Source organism: Rhinopithecus bieti, unplaced genomic scaffold (assembly GCF_001698545.2).
Source record: "Rhinopithecus bieti isolate Rb0 unplaced genomic scaffold, ASM169854v2 scaffold_35900, whole genome shotgun sequence".
Lineage (NCBI taxonomy): Eukaryota > Metazoa > Chordata > Mammalia > Primates > Cercopithecidae > Rhinopithecus > Rhinopithecus bieti.
Genome location: NW_016815631.1, coordinates 886,496 through 907,303, shown reverse-complemented (window position 1 = coordinate 907,303; position 20,808 = coordinate 886,496). Strand labels below are relative to the sequence as shown.

Here is a 20,808-nt window from a genome sequence, read left to right as displayed (position 1 = left end):
TGTTTTGTCTTTAGATTTCATTTCTACATATGTTTATTTTCCCAAATTATCTCAAAGGATAATTTGAAAATAAATGCTGAAACCTCTGAGCCTCACTAGAATCCATCTCTCAAATGATTAAGATAATTGGGCAATATAATGATGATTCTCTCAAATTGGAATTCATGTGCCATTATAATTATTCTCACACATGGAGTAAATATTTCATTTGCATGCAAAAGTGATGAAGTGAAGCTCCTTGCATGACAAATTTTTGTGGCACTCTACCCCAAAACAGCCATCTTAGACATAAGTAGTTTTGAATTCTCCTACACAAAAAGTAAGAATCTTTCTTTATGAGAAAGATATGAGCACTATATGCTCAAGTTTTAAAAGCCATCTTTTACAAGGTTTCACATGTAATACTTTTAGCCAAAGTGCTTCCCTGTTATATGGAATTTCTTATTTTACCAGCCTCTATGTTCACTATCAGTGGTAGACTGGAAACAAACGAAGCAGAAGAAGTAGAAAAAAAGCCGGGTTAGCATAACACTGTCAGAACAGGCAGTGATGGCGTGTCACACATCGTAGTGACAGCATTAATCAAACAGATTATTAAATTTAAAAATTTATTGTATATTGATGACTTTAAGACCTTAGTATATTTGCTAATTAATAGACTTTTTAGAATCCTTGAAGATCATTATTTATTCTGAAAAAATCAAAACAAACTTCTGTAGATTATGTATGCCAGGAGGCAAATAAATACTCATATTTCATGTTTTAAAATATTCATATTGGCCAGGTGCAGTTGGCCTGTAATCCCAGCACTTCGGGAGGCCGAGGCAGGTGGATCACTTGAGCCCAGGAGTTTGAGACCAGCCTGGCCAACATGGTAGAACCTTGTCTCTACTAAAAAATAACAATTAGCTGCGCGTGGTGGTGCATGCCTGGAGTCCCAGCTACTTGGGAGGCTGAAGCAAGAGAATCACTGGAGCCTGGCAGGCAAAGGTTGCAGTGAACCAAGATCACCCCACTGCATTCCAGCCTGGGTGACAGAGCGACACTCTGTCTCAAAATAAAAGTATTCATACATGAGGCTGATGCTCTGGCCCTAGTGGCATGCAGCTATATAAAGGCTATAGATGATATGAAGGTGTAAACATCAAGAGTTTCATCTGAGATGAGTTTTACTCACATAGCAGCTCTTGTACTCAGCTCTTGTTTGCTCATAAATCATAATTTCACATAAATTCATATGAAAATATGAATCTAAATAAATGGCTACCGCTTTATTCAAAGGTAAGGGATTAGATTATCACATTTACTGATATCTGCCAGTGTGTACACAAGCTGTCCAAAAAATACCTTTTTTTCAAGAGTTAATTAAAAAAATGTATTGTGTGTTTTCAATGTTACTCTCTTTAGATTTGTCGAAGGAGAGTTATTCCCTTGAAAAAGATAGCTTGCTTACCAGACATTTTGGAGCACCTGAATGAACTTAATTGAAAATTGCAAAGGCCATATAAAAATATTACACACACACAGTTTATAGATACAAAGCAAAAGTTAAACTTTCAAAAAAGGATAAAAATGATTCACTTGTGTTATTGGTGTTATATTGAAAACCTAAAAAACAGTATTAAAACTATTAGAGCAATCCCTGTGGATGTTTGAAACTCATTATTTTGAAGTACTTAATAGGAAAAATTTTGAAAAACGTTTGCATTTCCGAAGGACTTTCCACATTACATTTGCCCTTGTAAGTAAAAGAAGGACCATGAAATTTAATAAATTTAGCCGTCATAGCTCATGACAAGAAAGAACTTTCTATTACTTGGAGAAAACGTGGTAAATGCTATACTGCCCTTTGCTCCCACTAACTCTTGTGAATAAAGTTTTCGTTGATAGCAATTAAGAATTTGATATTTCAGTCAGAAAACATACAAAGATATTTTGTGAACACAAGCTCAAATTTGTCATTAAAGATTTTAAAAATATTTTAGTTGGAAATTTTACACATATTAAAGAATTTATATATTCCATAATACTCTGTATTTGTTTTCTTATCATAATTATATGCTGTAAAGATAATGGAATGACTTTTTTCACCGAGCTCATTCTCAACCTGTCTCTATAACTGTCCCATTGTATATGTGTGAAAAGGATTGGTAAGCCCTGACATGGCAACTAAATTATTCTAGAAAAAAAAATTGTTCCTGTATGAAATTTAGAAAGGAACTATTGTGGCAAAATGATACTGAAGCAGATTTTTTTCAGATTTATGAGCAAATTTGTTATGTGGTAACCATCCTCCGTTGGAATGTATATGTAAAAACACTGTGAAACACTTACTGGTGAGACAGTTTCTCCCTACCTTCCTCCCTCCTAATGCCTTCATTAATTGAAATCTCATTCATTAATAAATACTGCTCTGTGGCTGTGGAAAAGAAATTTCTGTTAACACTGTGAAACTATTTCTATTTTCTCAATGCCTTTGAAAATAGCAATTAGTATGGAAAAAAATAAAAAGTCAAAGGTATATTTAGACATGAAAATATTTTAGTGTTCTCACATAATTGTTTCTAAATATGGTATAATATTTGAGCAAAAATTATAAACCATATGTGAATATTTGCATTTTCATTCATTTGGTTTATGTAGTGCTATTAACTGCTAATACATTTAATATATAAGATCTGTGGTTTCTTGTTAATATTTTATAAGGATACTATGGTTTTATGGTTAACATCATTTTGAGGTATTGCCTTTAGAGTAAAAAGTTTCTTTAAAATAATTATTTCCCTGGTGATTAATTTTATGTTAATCATGTTCACACAGTTTTATGTGGGCTAGAACACAGTAACTACATCTGATGTATGTAAACTATGCAATATCTCTAATAATACATTTGTTGTTTAATAGTACAATTTTTTTGCCATAATCATTTAGTCATGTATAGGCTTAATTAATCCAGAGGATCAAGCCCGTTATTTCATTTGTCTAAGGAAGTGTATTTTCTTTTATCCTATGTTATGATATTCTGGAGTTTCTACTTGAGATTATCTGAGCATAAGCAAATTTAATGTTGGTGAAAGGAAGGTTCTCTCAGGAAAAGATCTCAAGCCAAATTTTAAGATCATTTTTGAAATAAAATTTTAATTGTTTACATGTATCTGTTAAAATAGCATAACTTTCATTAAATGTCAACGCAGTATCTTCATACTTAGGATAATTACATAAAATTATCGGTTCAATTATATTATCCAACTCTGACTAATACCAGCTTGAGGCAATTCAGTGGAAGTCATGTTTGTGAGAGATTAGGGATATTAACAACTAGATAACCATCCATTCCTTTAAGATACATCTGATAATTAGCATGTTTGACCATCATCTGTACGAAATCTTATACTCTTTTAACTTAATAAACTTTACTTCTTAGACCAGTTTTATGTTAGCAGAAATACAGAGTTTCATATATCTCTCCCAGTACTTGGTTCCTCTATTGGTGACATCCTGCATTAGTGTGGTATATTTGTTACAGTTGACAAATAAATAATGATGCATTATTATTAACTAACGTTTCTAGTTTGCAGTAGGGATCATTCTTTGTGTTACACAACTCTATGGATTTTTCCAAAAACATAGTGCTATGTATCTACCATCAGAGCATCATACAGAATAGTTTCACTCCTACACCTGTATTTTAAGATAAATTTGACAGCATCTCTTCTTGAAAGCCCATATATTAAAAATGATAAAACTGCTTCATATTTTGAAAAATAAAAGTTGAAAATCTTGTTCATTATGTTACTCAGAGTTCTGTACCTGCCATTCATAAGGAAAATATTATAATAACAGAAACAGGTTGACTCCAGTGGATTATGTATTTCTCCTTACAGCAGTCAAATGTCCATGATATTAGCCTTATTTTCATCATCAAAGTTTAATTTTTGAAGCTAATTTAAAATATTAAAGCATGTCCCTTGTATATCCTCTCCCTTCCACATTGTTTCTGTGTACTATTTTTATTTTTAAGCCTAAAAGTCTTTCTGAAAGGCTGTGATCTAAAAAATATATAATTTATAAATTATATATATATTACTGTATACCTAAGATTCTGTAACTTAACAGTTTCCCACTTTTTTCCTATTAACTTTTAAGTTTGTGTAAAATAAACAACTTGAGTAAGTTTTAGTGTTTGTTCCTAGAGCAGAGGTGAATCTTTTCAAATTCAAGACGATATTCATAGCTGCATGTAAGTCACAGGTGAACCAGACAACAGGCAATAAACCTTAACCCGTGGATGATAAATGGAATTCACATGTTATCCACTGAAATTTGAAAGCTTTTTTATTTGTGTGACTTGCACATAATAAAATATGATTCACATGGAAGAAGCATATAATCATGAGCCAGGTACCATACATGGATTGCTTCAAAACCATAAGATCAAGTCAGGACTAATATTTCGTCAAGGAGAACTTTTTCAGTTGACTTAGTTTTATCTAAGATACTGACCCAACTGGTTAAGTGTACAAAGGGAATTATGTAATACACCACATTCCATAGAGCCTGAATAATGCCAAAAGATTTTGTGTATTGTAATACTTGAGCACATGAGAATTAGCACCTGTTTTTAAAACTCTGAAAACTGTCATAACAGATATATTAAACCAATTCATATTGGTCATAGGTTAGGGGCAGAGGTGATAGAAAAACTAATTGACTTTAAATGACTGACCTTTATACATTTTCCTCCAAAGTGTTTTCTCTAGTGTCAGACTCACTTAGGTCAACCTCTTCTCATTCATAGGATGTGCAGTAAGTGACTTTTTACAAATGCATTTTTTGCAGAGGCCTCCTTCCTTCCCTCCCTGAAGCACTGTGACACCTGAATCCAAATAGGTAACAGTAGAACATTAATGGAACAAGCGCCAGTGACTATGAAATCCCCTCTTCTGTCTGTCACACCCTTATCCCACCTTTCTTTCCTTCTCTTTCTTTCTTTTATTTTCTTCTTTCTTTCTTTCCTTTCTCTTTGTTTCTTTCTCTCTCTTTCCCTCCCTCCTTCCTTCCTTTTCTTTTTCTTTCTTTCTTTCTCTTTCTTTCTTTCTTTCTTTCTTTCTTTCTTTCTTTCTTTCTTTCTTTCTTTCTTTCTCTCTTTCTCTTTCTCTCTCTCTCTCTCTCTCTCTCTCCCCTCCCCCCCCACCCCCTTTCTTTTCTTTCTTTTCAAAAAATTTCAATAGGTTTTTGGGGGAACAGGTAGTGTTTGGCTACATGAATAAGTTCTTTAGTGGTGATTTCTGAGATTTGGGTGCACCTATCACCCGAGCAGTGTGCGATGTACCCAGTGTGTAGTCTTTCATTCCTCACTCTGCTCCCACCCTTTCCCTGAGTCTCCAAAGTCCTTTGCATCATTCTTACACTTTTGCATTCTCACAGCTTAGCTCCCACTTATGAGTGAGAACATAGGGTTTAGTTTTCCATTCCTGAGTTACATCACTTTGAATAATGGTCTCCAGTTCCACCCAGGTTGCTGCAGATGTCATCAGTTTGTTCCTTTTTATGGCTGAGTAGTATCCCATGGTGTGCATATAAAATATATATATATATACACACACACACATGTATACACACACACATATATGTGTATATATACACATATATGTGTGTGTGTGTGTGCAAGTATCTTTTTCGTGTAATGACTTCTTTTCCTTTGGGTAGATACTCTGAAGTGGGTTTGCTGGATCAAATGGTAGATCTACTTTTAGTTCTTTAAGGAATTGCCACACTCTTTTCCATAATCATTATACTAGTTTCCATTCCCACCAACAGTGTAAAAGCGTTTTCTTTTCACTACATCCATGCCAACATATATTAGTTTTTTATTATGACCATTCTTGCAGAGTGAGGTGGTATTACATTGTGGTTTTGATTTGCATTTCCCTGATAATTAGTGATACTGAGCATTTTTTTCATACATTTCTGTTCCATTGGTCTATATGCCTATTTTAATACCAGTACCATGCTCTTTTGGTGACTGTGGACTTATAGTATAGTTTGAAGTCAAGTAATAGAATACCTTCAGATTTGTTCCTTCTGCTTAGTCTTGCTTTGGCTATGTAGGCTCTTTTTTGGTCCCACGTGAATTTTAGGATTGTTTTTTCAGGTTCTGTGAAGAATAATGGTGGCATTTTTTATGGGAATTGCATTGAATTTGTAGATTTGCTTTTAGCAGTATGGTCATCGGTCATTTTCACAATATTGATTCTACCCATCCATGAGCATAGTATGTGCTTCCATTTGTTTGTGCCATCTGTGATTTTTTTTCAGCAGTGTTTTGTAATTTTCCTTGTAGAGGTCTTTTGCCTCTTTGTTAAGTATATTCCTATGTTTTTTTGTTTTGTTTGTTTTGTTTTGTAGCTATTGTAAAAGGGGTTGAGTTCTTGATTTGATTCTCAGCTTGGTCGCTGTTGGTGTATAGCAGAGCTACTGATTTGCGTACATTAATTTTGTATCCTGAAACATTGCCGAATTTACCAGTTCTAGGAGCTTTGGGATGAGTTAGAGTTTTCTAGGTACACATGTCTTCAGCAAACAGTGACAGTTTGACTTCCTCTTTATCAATTTGGATGGCCTTTATTTTCTCTTGTCTGATTGCTCTGACTAGGACTTCCAGTACTGTGTTGAATAGAAGTAGTGAAAGTGAGCATCCTTGTCTTGTTCCAGTGTTGAGGGGGAATGCTTTCAACTTTTCCCCATTCAGTATAATGTTAACTGTGGGTTTGTCATAGATGGCTTTTATTACCTTAAGATATTTCCCTTCTATGCCAGTTTTGCTGAGGGCTTTAATCATAAAGGGATGCTGGATTTTTTAAGGTCATATGTTAAGAAGCTAGAGAAACAAAAACAAACCAAACACAAACCCAGCAGAAGAAAAGAAATAACCAAGATCAGAGCACAACTATATGCAGTTGAAACCAAAAAAAAACATACAAAAGATAAATGAAACAAAAAACTGGTTCTTTGAAAGATAAGTAAAATTGATAGGCCATTAATGAGATTAACCAAAAAAAGAAGAGAGAATATCCAAATAAGCTCAATTAGAAACGAAACAGGAGGTATTACAACCAATACCACAGAAGTACAAAAGATCATTCAAGACTACTATGAACACCTTTACATGCATAAACTGTGAAATATATAGGAGATGGATAAATTCCTGGAAGTTTACAACCCTCCTAGATTAAACCAGGAAGAAATAGAAACTCTGAACAGACCAATAACAAACAGCAAGATTGAGGTAGTAATTTAAAAGTTACCAAGGAAAAAAAAGTCAAGGACCAGACAGATTCACAGTTGAGTTTTATCAGACATTCAAATAATTAGTACCAACCCTACTGACACTATTCCACAAGATAGAGAAAGAGGGAATTCTTCCTAAATCATTCTGTGAAGCCAATATCACCCTAACCAGGAAGGGACATAACAAAAAAAAAAAAAAAAAAAAAAAAAAAAAAAAAAAAAAAAAAAAAAAAAAAAAAAAAAGAAAACTACAACAGTCCAATATCCCTGATGAACATAGATGCAAAAATCCTCAATAAAATAATAGCTACAACAGAATACAACAGCATATCAAGAAGATAATCCACCATGATCAGGTGGGTTTCATATCAGGGATGCAAGAATGGTTTAACATCTACAAATCAATAAATGTGATACACCATATAAACAGAATTAAAAACAAAAAATAACATGATCATCTCAGACACAGAAAAGATTTCTTTTAATGTGCTATTTACTATGGTACTCTCAGAGGTCTAAATTTGGCATTCTCTTCATATGCATTTTCAGATGTTTTGTTAATTTTATTGTTTTATATTAAAGCCTTAGATTTCAGTGATTTGTGTCATGAGTTTAGATTCTTTTGTGCTTTTGTATGGGAAGAAACAGCTGGAAATCAAACAGCCATGTGCATAGATGACTTGAAGTTTTCATCCTCATCTGTAGAACAGAAACAGTGATTCCCACCTCAGGAGTCATTTTTAAGGTTAACATATGTGACATAATCTTAAGTGTCTTTTTCAGTGCCTGGCATTCCACAAGTATTAATTCATTTTCTTCTACTACCAACAACCTAATAAAAAGAATTTTTTGAATTCCCTGGGTTTTGTTTATTCATTTGTTTGTGATGCTAGATGTTACTATAGTAGGTTGTGGGTACTTCTAAGGTTCCAGTCTATTTCCTAGTTTTTGAAAAAGTTGTAAGATATTAATGGGTATTTAATGAGCACTTATACTGTTCCTGTCACCGTTAAGTGTCGTAAGAAACAAAAGAACCAAGACTTAACTCTCATGAAGCCAAAGTGAGTTTATAGTCTGCTTAGGGAGAGAAGATCTACTTATATGAAATTACTAGTAACCATCATTATAACTATTATTATTATAAAAATAAAGTATCAATGTGTTTTAGTGAATAGGAAATACAAATAAAAAATTTAGAGCAGTTCCAAATGAAGGCATAGGCTGAAATCTTGTGAAAGTCATCATGGTCGACTCTTCCCCCAAAATGATGGCCTGGCTCTAGAGCTTTGGTATGGAAAATGGGAGAGTGTCCCAGGTAAGATGATGAGCCTGTGGGGTAGAGCAGCATGAGGTAGGGGATGACTGTATCCTCACTCACTGGGCAGTATATGTATTAGAAAGTGGTGCAAGTAAAACTGAAGAGACCAGGTGACCCAAGAATTAAGAGAACAGTGTACTCTGGGTTAAAGATCTGACATATAATGTTACAGATTTTAAGCAGGGAGGAGAAAATCACATCAGGGGTCTAGTCTAGCAGTGGGCGTGCCATGACCAGGAGCTGGGAAGACCACCCAGGAGGCTTATGTAACAGTCCAGGTGTTTATGGATGACAATTAATAATACTAGAGTGATCACAGTTAACAAAAAAAGTGTGCAGAAGAGTATATAATTTTTCTAATCCAGATTATGTTTTTAAGGACCATGAATCCCTCTTGTAATATAAAAAAGTACTTTTTTTACAAAAGATGGCAAAAGTCTCTTTTTTTTATTTCTCAGCAGGGTTCCAAAAAACAATTTTACTTTTCATTTTTTGTCTTTAATGAAAGATGAGCAGTAGATGGCATTGTTCTGTAGAAAAGATTCCCATTTTTCACTTTTAAATCATGAGGCATGGAAGATAGAGTAATTAAATATCTTTTGAGATACTTCTACTCCAAAGACAAACATTTTGACTTCACATTATTTAGTTTGAGATATAACTTTTATTTTCACTTTGAAATGATTGAAATATGAAAGATGATATAGATGGCATTATGTGGAAAATAATATATTCAGTAGTTAAAGTATTTTATGACTTGATATATCAAGGATTTTATGGTTAGTAAGGGAAATAAGCATGCCTGTTATTTGGCTGTGGCTGTGTGCACGTCTCAGTGAATTTATACTAATGACAGCAAAAGAACTGTCAGCAGCTCATTTGTGCAGTGGGAGGGTTCATAAACACTTAGATCCTTGAGAAAACCACAAGGTGTATTTGATTATATTTTGTAATATGTCCCTATTAATTATATTCCAAAGAGTATCCTATGTAATTATGGCCGGAACATAATATCAGACGTTTACAGAAATAAAAAATCGCTTTTATTTGATCCCTTTACTTGCTATTCCCATGGAATTTTCTTCAGAAGAACAATTAAAGACTTTAAAGGAAATAATCTTCCTTAGAGAATATTTTATTTTGTTCTTAATATCTTGAATTTGTCTAGTTCTACACAAGTTCATGGTTTAATTTTGTTTTATTACCTGTTGAGACATAAACTGTCATAGCATTTAAGAAAGCACTAGTTTTTTTTTAAGTGTGAAGTCATTGCATGTATGATAGAGATAAGACACTGAACCTTTTGAATTCGTCTACTCTTGTCATCATTTTTTAATTTAAAATGTATTTTGGGATACACCTTTATTTTATTTGTTTTAAAATGTTTTAAAATGTTACTGCTTAATAGAAGTACTATAAGCACTAGGAGGAATAGAAATTTGCAGATTATTTACCTGTTAATTACCATAAGGTCTTACAATTCTAGAGCATAGTAAGCATTCAACATTAATAAATGCATTGCTTTCTTCCTGTAAGCATTTGTTCAGAAATTATGTATTAAGACTGTGTGCCAGAAAGTATGCAGGGTATGCAAGATAACTAAGAACACTTGCCCCGAACTGCCTCTTCCAGGCAGTGTCAGACATGACTAAGAAACTGAGGTAGCAGAAACTCAAATCACACTACATGAAAACTGAGAAAAACGAGGTTGTTCTACTTTGAGTGACTTTAGACCTGGGACTGAAGAGTGAGTGGAAGTTTGTAATAGGGTGGGAGGAGATATCAGTGAAAGATGTCAGGGTGAAAAGCAGGTGCACCTGAGGACCCAGTGTCCAGGAAGTATGAAAAGAAGGGGAAAGCTTTGGAAGAAGGAAGTGCCAGGGCACAGCAAAGAACTACCATCTGGCATTTCATAGTATGAAAATGCCTTTAATATAATAAAATAAAAATAAAACTTCTGTGTTTCATGCTACTGTATTTTTATCCTTTGACCTAAGCAGGATATAGGTTTAAGTATTAGGGGTTTATTTTTTTGCCTTTTTGGTATAATTATAATAACTGATATATTTCTTATCTTTTACAGTGAAGTTTAGCAACTGCAATGGAAAAAGAAAAGTACAATATGAGAGCAGTGAGCCTGCAGATTTTAAGGTGGATGAAGATGGCATGGTGTATGCCGTGAGAAGCTTTCCACTCTCTTCTGAGCATGCCAAGTTCCTGATATATGCCCAAGACAAAGAGACCCAGGAAAAGTGGCAAGTGGCAGTGAAATTGAGCCTGAAGCCAACCTTAACTGAGGACTCAGTGAAGGTATAGTATCCAAATCTGGCTTTAGGGCTGGTTAAAAATCAGATTTACACAGTTTGAACTAAATATATGCTTTGCTTCAGATCACATTAATGGATGGCCACTATTTGAATTTTTATCAACTTCGGTCATTTTAGTAACTTTTTTTGTGTTTTTAATCTTTTAAGATACTTAGACTAAATATATTTTCAGCAACTAGGAATTGTGTTTTAAAGATTTGTTTATACTTTGAGATTTACAACTTTAAACTAGAAGCAGTTTGTTTTAAATTTCTTAGAAGCTTTATAAGCTGTTAAATAAAACCACAAAATAAACAATTCTTTACAAGATGTCATCAGTCAGATTTATTAGATGAGAAGTACAGATTTAAAGTAGTAACAGGAAAACATTTCTGGCAGTGAGTATTGGGTTTTTGTCTTGTTCCTTAATAATCAAATTGGGGGGTATGAATTATTTATACTACCAACATGACTTTTTAGGAATGATATACTCCCTCTGGTGGAAGCTGCTGCGAGCCAAGATAAAATAAATGAGGTACATTTCCAACAGAGTGCCATTCAGTTCAATTCAACAAATATTTATTGAGCACTTAATTTGTATAAGTCACTGTTAGGAATTTCAAATAAAATACAGTAACTTCAGTAAAGTTATGATAATGTTTTCTGAATATTTTAGTTTTTTGAGTTAATTCAAAACAAATATGATGGGACACACCCATATATTCTGAAGTCCATGAACTATGGAACTATGACCACTACATTATTTTATACTTATTGTACTGTGAGAGATAGAAACACACACATTCATTTTGGGTATTTAGTTGTAAATGTGATATACATACCCACCATCAAACATGAATCAAGATATCAGAGGAAAATTTATCATTTTTCTCTTATTTCAGTGTTGTGGTTTTATTATGTGAAATTTACTTTGTTAATCTATTAACTGTTGAGGGAAGTCATGTCATTTGGGTAATATAAAGTGAAAACCCAGTAACTAATGGAGTGAAAAGATGCTGTTGTTGTCGATTTGCTGTGTTCCAGCAAACTAGCTTGGATATTTGCACTGAAGCAGCAAGGGCTAATGGCTAAAATGTCTACAGATAGAGGAAGAAACAGAAGAAAGTGGTGACATCCAGCAGAGATTAATACCTAATGTGCAAAGTGGGTCATCTACAGCATCCATCATGGCTGACATAGGTTTAGAATAATTACAGCATTAATTCTGTGGGATTTAATAGGGTCATAAATATTTGAGACATTCCTTAGCAGTATGTATTAAACTTCTCTTGGAATTCAAATTATATTTTAGCACATCAAGATCTAAATTTAATGTACAGTAGCACATTACCTGAACTATGGTTTAAACTAATGAGAAATATATAAAAGGGTACTATTAAATTTTGCTCAATATTAACTGCTATCTAAGAAGGTTTATAGAAACTGCAAATAGTTTACACAGCTGTGCCATATAATAAATTGTTTAGAATTCAATTTTTCAGATACACAGTATAACCCAAAAATTTTATGGTGTTTTCTGTTATTTTAATAGGGGGCCAGGGAAAAGGGCCTCCAGACTTATTTTTTGTGCATAATAAACTGTGATTCCTATGCTTTCAGGTATTCAATAATATTGATGTACTTTCAGAAAATGTTTTTCCTAGTACTCAGGAATGTCTTCTTGTATTTTAATGTAAAGGAGCCACCAGAAGTTGAAGAAATCGTATTCCCAAGACAATTCAGTAAGCACAGTGGCCACCTACAAAGGCAGAAGAGAGACTGGGTCATCCCTCCAATCAACTTGCCAGAAAACTCCAGGGGACCTTTTCCTCAAGAGCTTGTCAGGGTAAGGTGGCACAATTTTAACTGTTTTCATAGCACAAGACGAATGTATGTTAAAAATATTTCTATTTTTTTTTTACAAAGTAGAATTTATGACATGTATATACTAAAAGTGTTTTTCTATATAGATAGAATTTGTGTAGTGTTGTAGAAAGCCTCTTGTCATTTTCTTTGTTACCTTTTGGATTATTTATAAGTAGAGCTCTCTTGTAGGTCCTGCACACTGTGGATTTGAAAGCTTTTTCAGTTTGTGACTACACAAGCCCTAAAGCCAACACATATTCCCAACCATACCATTTCCACTCTCAAAACACATACACCCCTAAACTTCCCTGTCTGAAAGCTGGGCTCTCTGTGATGATCTTTGCCCTCTACAGATGGTTTTTGGGCCACAGAAAAAATAAAGGGCAATCATTGTTAAAAATGCCAGCACCAAATGCATTTGAGAGTTTTTTTTAAAGAAAATAGTGAACTCTGATACCATTAACAGGATCCCCAGGGCTATGTAAAATCATAGGCTTTCAAATCTGAGGAGTAAGTTTTGTTTGTTTTTATTTACTCTAGGTACATACCATCAGCTACATAAAAAAAATATGCTGATATTTTTGCATTTTAGTAAACCTAACAACCCATTATTTATTACAAAAGTATAGTAAGACAAGTCTGTTGTATTCCCATTTATTAAAATATAAATGTTTCTGTATATGATTATTTTAGCATTCTTACATATACTTACTGAAAGCCTTTTTTTAAAAATAAGCCACTTATTTATGTTGCATATTCTGTCCTAATGTACATTATAATCCACTTTAACAATGAATAACTCTGAAATAATGAAGTTTTAGAGAAAAGAGCATTTTGCTTTAACTTTAAAAAAAAAAAAAAAAAGACCGGGTGTGGTGGCTTACGCCTGTAATCCCAGCACTTAGGGAGGCCAAGGTAGGCAGATCACAAAGTCAGGAGATTGAGACCATCCTGACTAACATGGTGAAACCCCGTCTCTACTAAAAATACAAAAAAACTAGCCGGGCGTGGTGGTGGGCTTCTGTAGTCCCAGCTACTGGCTGAGGCAGGAGAATGGTGTGAACCCGGCAGGCAGGAGCTTGCAGTGAGCCGAGATCGCGCCACTGCACTCCAGCCTGGGAGACAGAGGGAGACTCCTTCTCAAAAAACAAAAACAACAAAAACTAGATTTTATTGATGGATTAAGTATAAGTAACTAATACATAAGGATCTCCTATTTTTTTCTCTGTACCTGCCTCCCTCCATCCCCTTCCATAGCCTATTCCGTCTCCTGTGACTGCTTATACATTGACTTAATTTTCTTGAGAGTAGTTGTATTTGGAGAAGGCAGTGAGCCTATAAGTGATATAATGTTTGCGAGCACAAAACATATATCTTAAAGTGCTTTCTTTTGTGCTTTATTATTAATGAAAATTTCAGGTATCACTTTAAAATGATATGGAAAGCTTTGGTGCTATGAACAGTGTTAGTACAATGCAAGTACAGAAATCCGACATTCAGGCTCAGCCATAACTGTATTAGAGTTCCATTTAAGGATATTTCACACTATGGATAGACAATTAATTCTTGTTACTGATGCAAAGAGGTAAACAATGTTTATTTTAATGAAATTGGACAGCTGTGACTATGTTAAATCGTCTAACCTAGAAACTCCCAGGACAGAGTTTAATTGTTTAAAAACTGACACTTGTAGATTTGGAACTTTTGCACTGCTCCTAGTGAGTCTTCTTTTAGATGTTTATGTTGCCTCCAGTCTTTCTGGTGATAGATGACATCTCTTTTGAAGCCTGTCACCAAGAAGCAGAGGAAGAACAGGCACTAGGAGACTTTCTCAGTGATTTTCTGGGAAGAGATGGTATAAGTTTGTAGCTGAAAAAGGGCATGAAGTGTGATGTGCCCCATCTCTGATAATGAGCTCATTTAGTCTCTCACTTAATGTAATTGTTTTCTTGATCCTTAGATCAGGTCTGATAGAGATAAAAACCTTTCACTGCGGTACAGTGTAACTGGGCCAGGAGCTGACCAGCCTCCAACTGGTATCTTCATTATCAACCCCATCTCGGGTCAGCTGTCAGTGACTAAGCCCCTGGATCGCGAGCAGATAGCCCGGTTTCATGTAAGTTTCCAACCAGCTGATAATTCTGTGTATTAACACTTCTAAATGTCTGCAGAGTTTACCATTGCCTCTTATATCAGTCTGAAAGCCTCAATATTGAGAGTTTTAAGAATTGCATCTGTAGTCTTTTGGTAAATTTTAATAATTTTATTGTTTTTGTAGAATTGATAAATGCCCTGATAGAAAAACAAATAGATAAATGCCACAACAAAGAAAGAAGGAAGTGAAATTGCCTAAAATCTCATTACTCTTTACATAGTGATCCTTGCCTTCAGATATGTGGTTAAGAACCTGTAAGAACAAATTTATATGAATGGAGTCAAATCTGTTACATGTAAAATATATAGATATCATAGCATTGTTAATGAATGCATAATATTCTAATCAAAGTGAATCCCCTATTCCTTTCTTATGTTGAATTTTCTTTGGGATTTTTTTACTCTTATTGCTAAGAACCTTTTATCTAATTAGGAATATTAGTGCTTGGTTTGTCCTACGTTTTCTCCTTATGTTTATTTCTAACGTTGTCAATAATTTTCCCGTAGTAGGACATCATTTTTACACTGTAAAATTCATTTTAAAAAATTTTTTCATGCATTCTGGCTTTCCAGAGATGTTGATAAAGGCCTTCCCTACTCCAGGATGCCAGTCTCCCTAGTTTTACTCCAGGATACCAGTCTCCCCAGTTCCCCAATTTTTTGTTATGTTTACTTTTTACATGTGAATTTTTAACGTCTGCGAAATTATTTTAATAAAAGGAGAGACTCACTTTGTTTTTCCTTTATGACTAGCTACTTGTCCCAACAGCATATATTGAATTAGTTTCCCCATTAGATACATCATCTACACTTACTTAATCACTAAAACTTTCATCCCACATGTGCATGGATGTGTTTCCAGACTCTTATTTTGCCCACTCATACACTTGTTGAATTCTTGTACTTTTACTGACTTTTAAAATTACTGATGTTTTTTTCTTTTTTTTTTTTTTAATTATACTTTAAGTTCTAGGGTACATGTGCACAACGTGCAAGTTTGTTACATATGTATACATGTGCCATGTTGGTGTGCTGCGCCCATCAACTCATCATTTACATTAAGTATTTCTCCTAATGCTATCCCTCCCCCCTCCCCCCACCCCAGGACAGGCCCCAGTGTGTTATGTTCCCCACCCTGTGTCCAAGTGTTCTCACTGTTCAGTTCCCACCTATAAGTGAGAACAATTATTGAAGTTTTTAAACTTCAATAGATTCACCTAGATCAGACAGACAAATAAGCATATGAAAAATTTAAAATGTCTTATGCACTGAGTATTGCTCTGTACTCTCTCTTCCCAAAGACCTTGATTTCTTCATCATTCCATTTTTTAAAATCATTGGAGGAATAGGTTATTCTAATGCTTTTCATATTGTTCTGAAACGTAGGAAAAGAAGTAAAACTTCCAAACATCTCACAAAGACAACATAGCATTAACAAGGAAATGTATTTTTAGATAGCACACAATAGACCAGCCACTACTTAGACTAGCCTCTAATTTATGAATATAAATAAGATCAATTTAAAATTTCCTATAGGAATTCTCGCTATCTGAATTCCTGTGGTTAAAACTCAGGAAATGAGTATATTCAGGTCAAAATTGGGTTAAATTATTGCTAAGTGCTTGCTACTTGCACATTAAAAGAGCAATACCAGCCGGGTGTGATAGCTCACACCCGGAATCCTAGCAATTTGGGAGGCCAAGGCGGGTGGCTCACTTGAGGTCAAGAGTTCCAGACCAGCCTGGCCAACATGGTGAAACCATGTCTTTACTAAAAATAAAAAATAAAATTATCCTCATGTGGTGGCACATGCCTGTAATCCCAGCTACTCAAGAGGCTGAGGTGGGAGAATCACTGGAACCTGGGAGGCAGAGGTTGCAGTTAAGCTGAGATCATGCCAGTGCACTCTTACCCTCCCGCCTAGGTGACAAACCAAGACTGCATCTCACAAAAAAAAAAAAAAAAAGCAACACCATAACAGAGTAGAATTAATTATACAAATGAAAGTATTAAGGTTTAGTATTCAGATTCAGTATTTTATATAAATATAATTAAGTTTTAGTGTTAAGAATATTAATGTAACATAAGATATTAAATAAGCCAAGGGGAAAAAAGAGAATTATCTTTATAGGTATTGAATGGCAGTATTAAAATTACATTGTTTTATGTGTTTAAATAACCTCTGAATTTAAAAAAGGATATGTTGAAGGTATTTTTTAATTTGATTGAGTATCCAGCAGCAACCAATGGCAAGCATCAGACTTAACAGGAAAACTAGAAGCATTCCAGTCAAAAAGAAACGATTAAAGGAGCACTAAACAGCTATTGAAAAGAATGAAATGAATCTATGAGCTAGATGAAAGGATTTTGATGATATTCTGCCAAGTGTAGCTGAATGATTATTTTGTTTAAAAGAAAATAAGATAAAGTTTTAGAACAATATCTATAAAACTGAGAACTGAGCTGGGGAGAGGAACAGCTATCGTATATACTCGTGTATTTTTTTTTTTTTAACGGAGTCTCGCTCTGTTGCCCAGGCTGGAGTGCAGTGGCACGATCTGAGCTCACTGCAGCCTCCACCTCCTGGGTTCAAGCGATTCTCCTGCCTCAGCCTCTGAGTAGCTGGGATTACAGGCACCCGCCACCACACCCAGCTAATTTTTTGTATTTTTAGTAGAGACAGGGTTTCGCCATGTTGGCCAGGCTGGTCTTGAACTCCTGACCTCAAGTGATTCACCTGCCTCAGCCTCCCAAAGTTCTGGGATTACAGGCATGAGCCACATGCCCGGCCATATACTAGTATATTTTTAAGATTTGTGAATGACTTTTACAATTAAGAAAAAAAAAAAAAAAAAACTAGTGTCAAATTTCCTATGTACACTTACTTCTTTCTAGATTATTTTCTGTTCCCTTGATCTCTATGACTACTTTGTGCTACTTCCACTTTTTCACCTTTTTTTTTTTTTTTTTTTTTTGACACAAGAGTCCAGTCTGTCACCCAGGCTGAAGTACATTGGCATGATCTCAGCTCACTTCAACCTCGGGTTCAAGGGATTCTCTTGCCTCAGCCTCCCAAGTAGCTGGGATTACAGACATGTGCCATCAGGCCCAGCTAATTTTTTCTGTATTTTTACTAGAGACAGGGTTTCGCCATGTTGGCCAGGCTGGTCTCAAACTCCTGACCTCAGGTGATCCACCTGCTTTGGCCTCCCAAAGTGCTGGGATTACAGGCGTGAGCCACTGTGCCTGGCCTACTTTCACATTTTTAATTACCTTAAGTCTGCCTTCTCAACTGGTTTAGTAGGATTTTGGAGCTGGACACAACTGGTTTTGGATCTGAGTCCTGTCAGCAGCAAGAGCAGTGACCTTCATAAATTTCCTAGTATTTCTGAGGCTCAATTTCATCTTCAAATGCTGACAATTTCTGCCTCACTCCTTCGTATGTGGATTAAATGAGTTAAAATCCATTGTGCTCTGAGAACAATGCCTAGCATATAGTAAATGATAGCTTTTTGCTACTATATCTATCCTAATTATATGGACTTAGTGTAACTTAAATTTTGGTGGGAAGAACAGCTTTTGTTTTTGAGTTGTGAGTTTATTCTTGCTATTTTAGTAGCCTTATAATGATGTATTTATCTTCTCACAGACAGAAATCTGTTAAATAGTTTTGTTTTCTAATTACTTTTGCAGTTGAGGGCACATGCAGTAGATATTAATGGAAATCAAGTGGAGAACCCCATTGACATTGTCATCAATGTTATTGACATGAATGACAACAGACCTGAGTTCTTACACCAGGTTTGGAATGGGACAGTTCCTGAGGGATCAAAGCCTGGTAAGTTTAAAGATAATAATTTGAAGATGACTTGAGGAAAGTTTGGTATAAACCAGCCCTGTTATATGAGCAAGAAATGGAGAAATCATGTGAGCCTTTTTGGATCGTTTTCTTTCATTCATGCTTTTGGGAAAGAAGGAAGGTAACTTAGGAAAAAACCGATTGAAGAGAGAAAACAACAACAACAAAATCCTTGTTATTACCCATAATGATTTTTCCCACCTTTGAAAAAATATGCACTGCAGTATTTGATTCTGTCCTGTGGAATACATAGGATCCTTTCATTCTGCTTTAGTTGATTCAGCCAATGCATCCTGAAAGTGAGCCCCAGAAGACGAGAGGCTTTCTGTTTATAAAGTACAGATGTGACTGTATGAGACATAGCAGCAATTAAACACAGTGGGAAAGCCTTAAAGATACTTGATGTTCCTGGGACTAGGTGGCGAAGTCAAAGTGAAAGCATGGAAGGGGCTTGGTGACAGCTATGATTGCTGCCCTCTAGCTCCTCAGGACAGTTGTTTTCAGGGTGACCAGCATGTCCCCTGCAGTGCTGTCCCTTCAACCAGCAAAATGGAAAATGCGCTGGCCTAGAAATAGCACTTGAAGAAAGCCACTCATGATTGTAAAGTGGTGTTTGACTAAGATTTTAGATTCTTATATTAAAAATGTGACACACTTCAGTCACTGTAGAAGAGCCAGGCCCCTAGAAAACCAGTGGACAAGACAATCAGTTGGTATAGGGATGGTAAAAGTAAGTGTTTCACCAGGCTTCCTGAGATGACATGGGGTTCGGAGAGATTTAATTAGCTATTGTATTTTTGTTTCGTATTTTAAAAACCTCAGCATTTAAAATTGTGCTGCATAATACCTTTGTCATCAACACCAGTTTATGCAACACCCTTATGCATAAGTCAGTTTACAGATATAACCAACTATGGCTCAAACGCATACATTTTCTTGGTCCCAGTGCATATCTGTGCCTCTTCAGAAAAGATGTAGGGGTAGGGTGGGGGCAGCTAGAGGGAGGCCAGGGGCTGTGCAGGAAGTTCAGCCATCTGTGACTCCTTCTAAGTCACGTCATCAGAGTAGCTTTCTTCAGTATTTTAAAATACAGTAAAATTAAAGCAGATTCAGCATTTCCTTACTAAAACACAAGTCTTTACAAATATTCCAAAGAAAGCAAACATTGGACTTTTGGGACTGTGGAGATTTTTTTATATTATTTTCTTTTTTTTGTCTATTATTTCAAACTTTGCAAGAATTGTTTCACAAAAAAATTGTTTAAAATGTGTTACTGAAGCTATATTTATTATGCATTTTACCATGAATTTCCATATGATCCACCCATAAATAAAAGACTCTCAGCTATTGCTAGAAGTAGACATATTGTGAGTATATTTCCTGTGGGTCTTCTGTAAGTTTGAAAACATCCTTCTAGGCAAGATTTGTGATGAATCTTGAGCTAAACTGTGTTGTGATCTGTATTTTGGCTCACACTTTTGAAACATACCTTTTTATTCTAATGATTTATTCATTCAGCAAATGTTTATAAAGCACGTGCTGTGTGGTAGGCCTTGTTCTGATACTGTGGATACAGTGGTGACAAGCTAGTTCCTGCCCTGTTGGAACTTAAATTGTAGTAGGGGAGAGAAATAAAAAACATGACAACAAGTAAGTACACACTGAAGGTTTTGAAAAAATAAGGGTGTAGGGATGACACATAATCAAAACAGGTAAATGGTTTAAAGGGACAAGTTCTGAAATGAGATTTGAATAATATTACCAAAGCATGGTTAGTTCAGAACCCAGGGTATACCATGGAGAGAGAATACCCAATGTAAACAGGCTCTGAGGTAGAACTGAACTTGAGTATTCAAAAGGAAGGTAGACTAGAGATAAACATTTCATAATTCAGTTCTTAAAAGGATCCCACAGAACAAACCATTCTAAACAGTAACTACTTCTCACTCTATTTCTAAATTACAGTTTGTCTAGCTAGTTTGAACTAATTGGATACAAAGGCTTTGAAGATTTCT

At 35.0% G+C, this 20,808-nt stretch overlaps 1 protein-coding gene across 1 annotated transcript in view; it reads left to right on the top strand.

Moving 5' to 3' along the window:
- Positions 1-20,808, top strand: part of CDH2 (cadherin 2) — a 93,274-nt gene that overhangs the window by 16,349 nt on the left and 56,117 nt on the right. The window contains exons 2-5 of the mRNA XM_017853526.1: positions 10,692-10,918; positions 12,614-12,760; positions 14,741-14,896; positions 18,628-18,772. Coding sequence (XP_017709015.1) covers positions 10,692-10,918; positions 12,614-12,760; positions 14,741-14,896; positions 18,628-18,772 — 675 coding nt within the window. The remainder of the gene's footprint in view (positions 1-10,691; positions 10,919-12,613; positions 12,761-14,740; positions 14,897-18,627; positions 18,773-20,808) is intronic.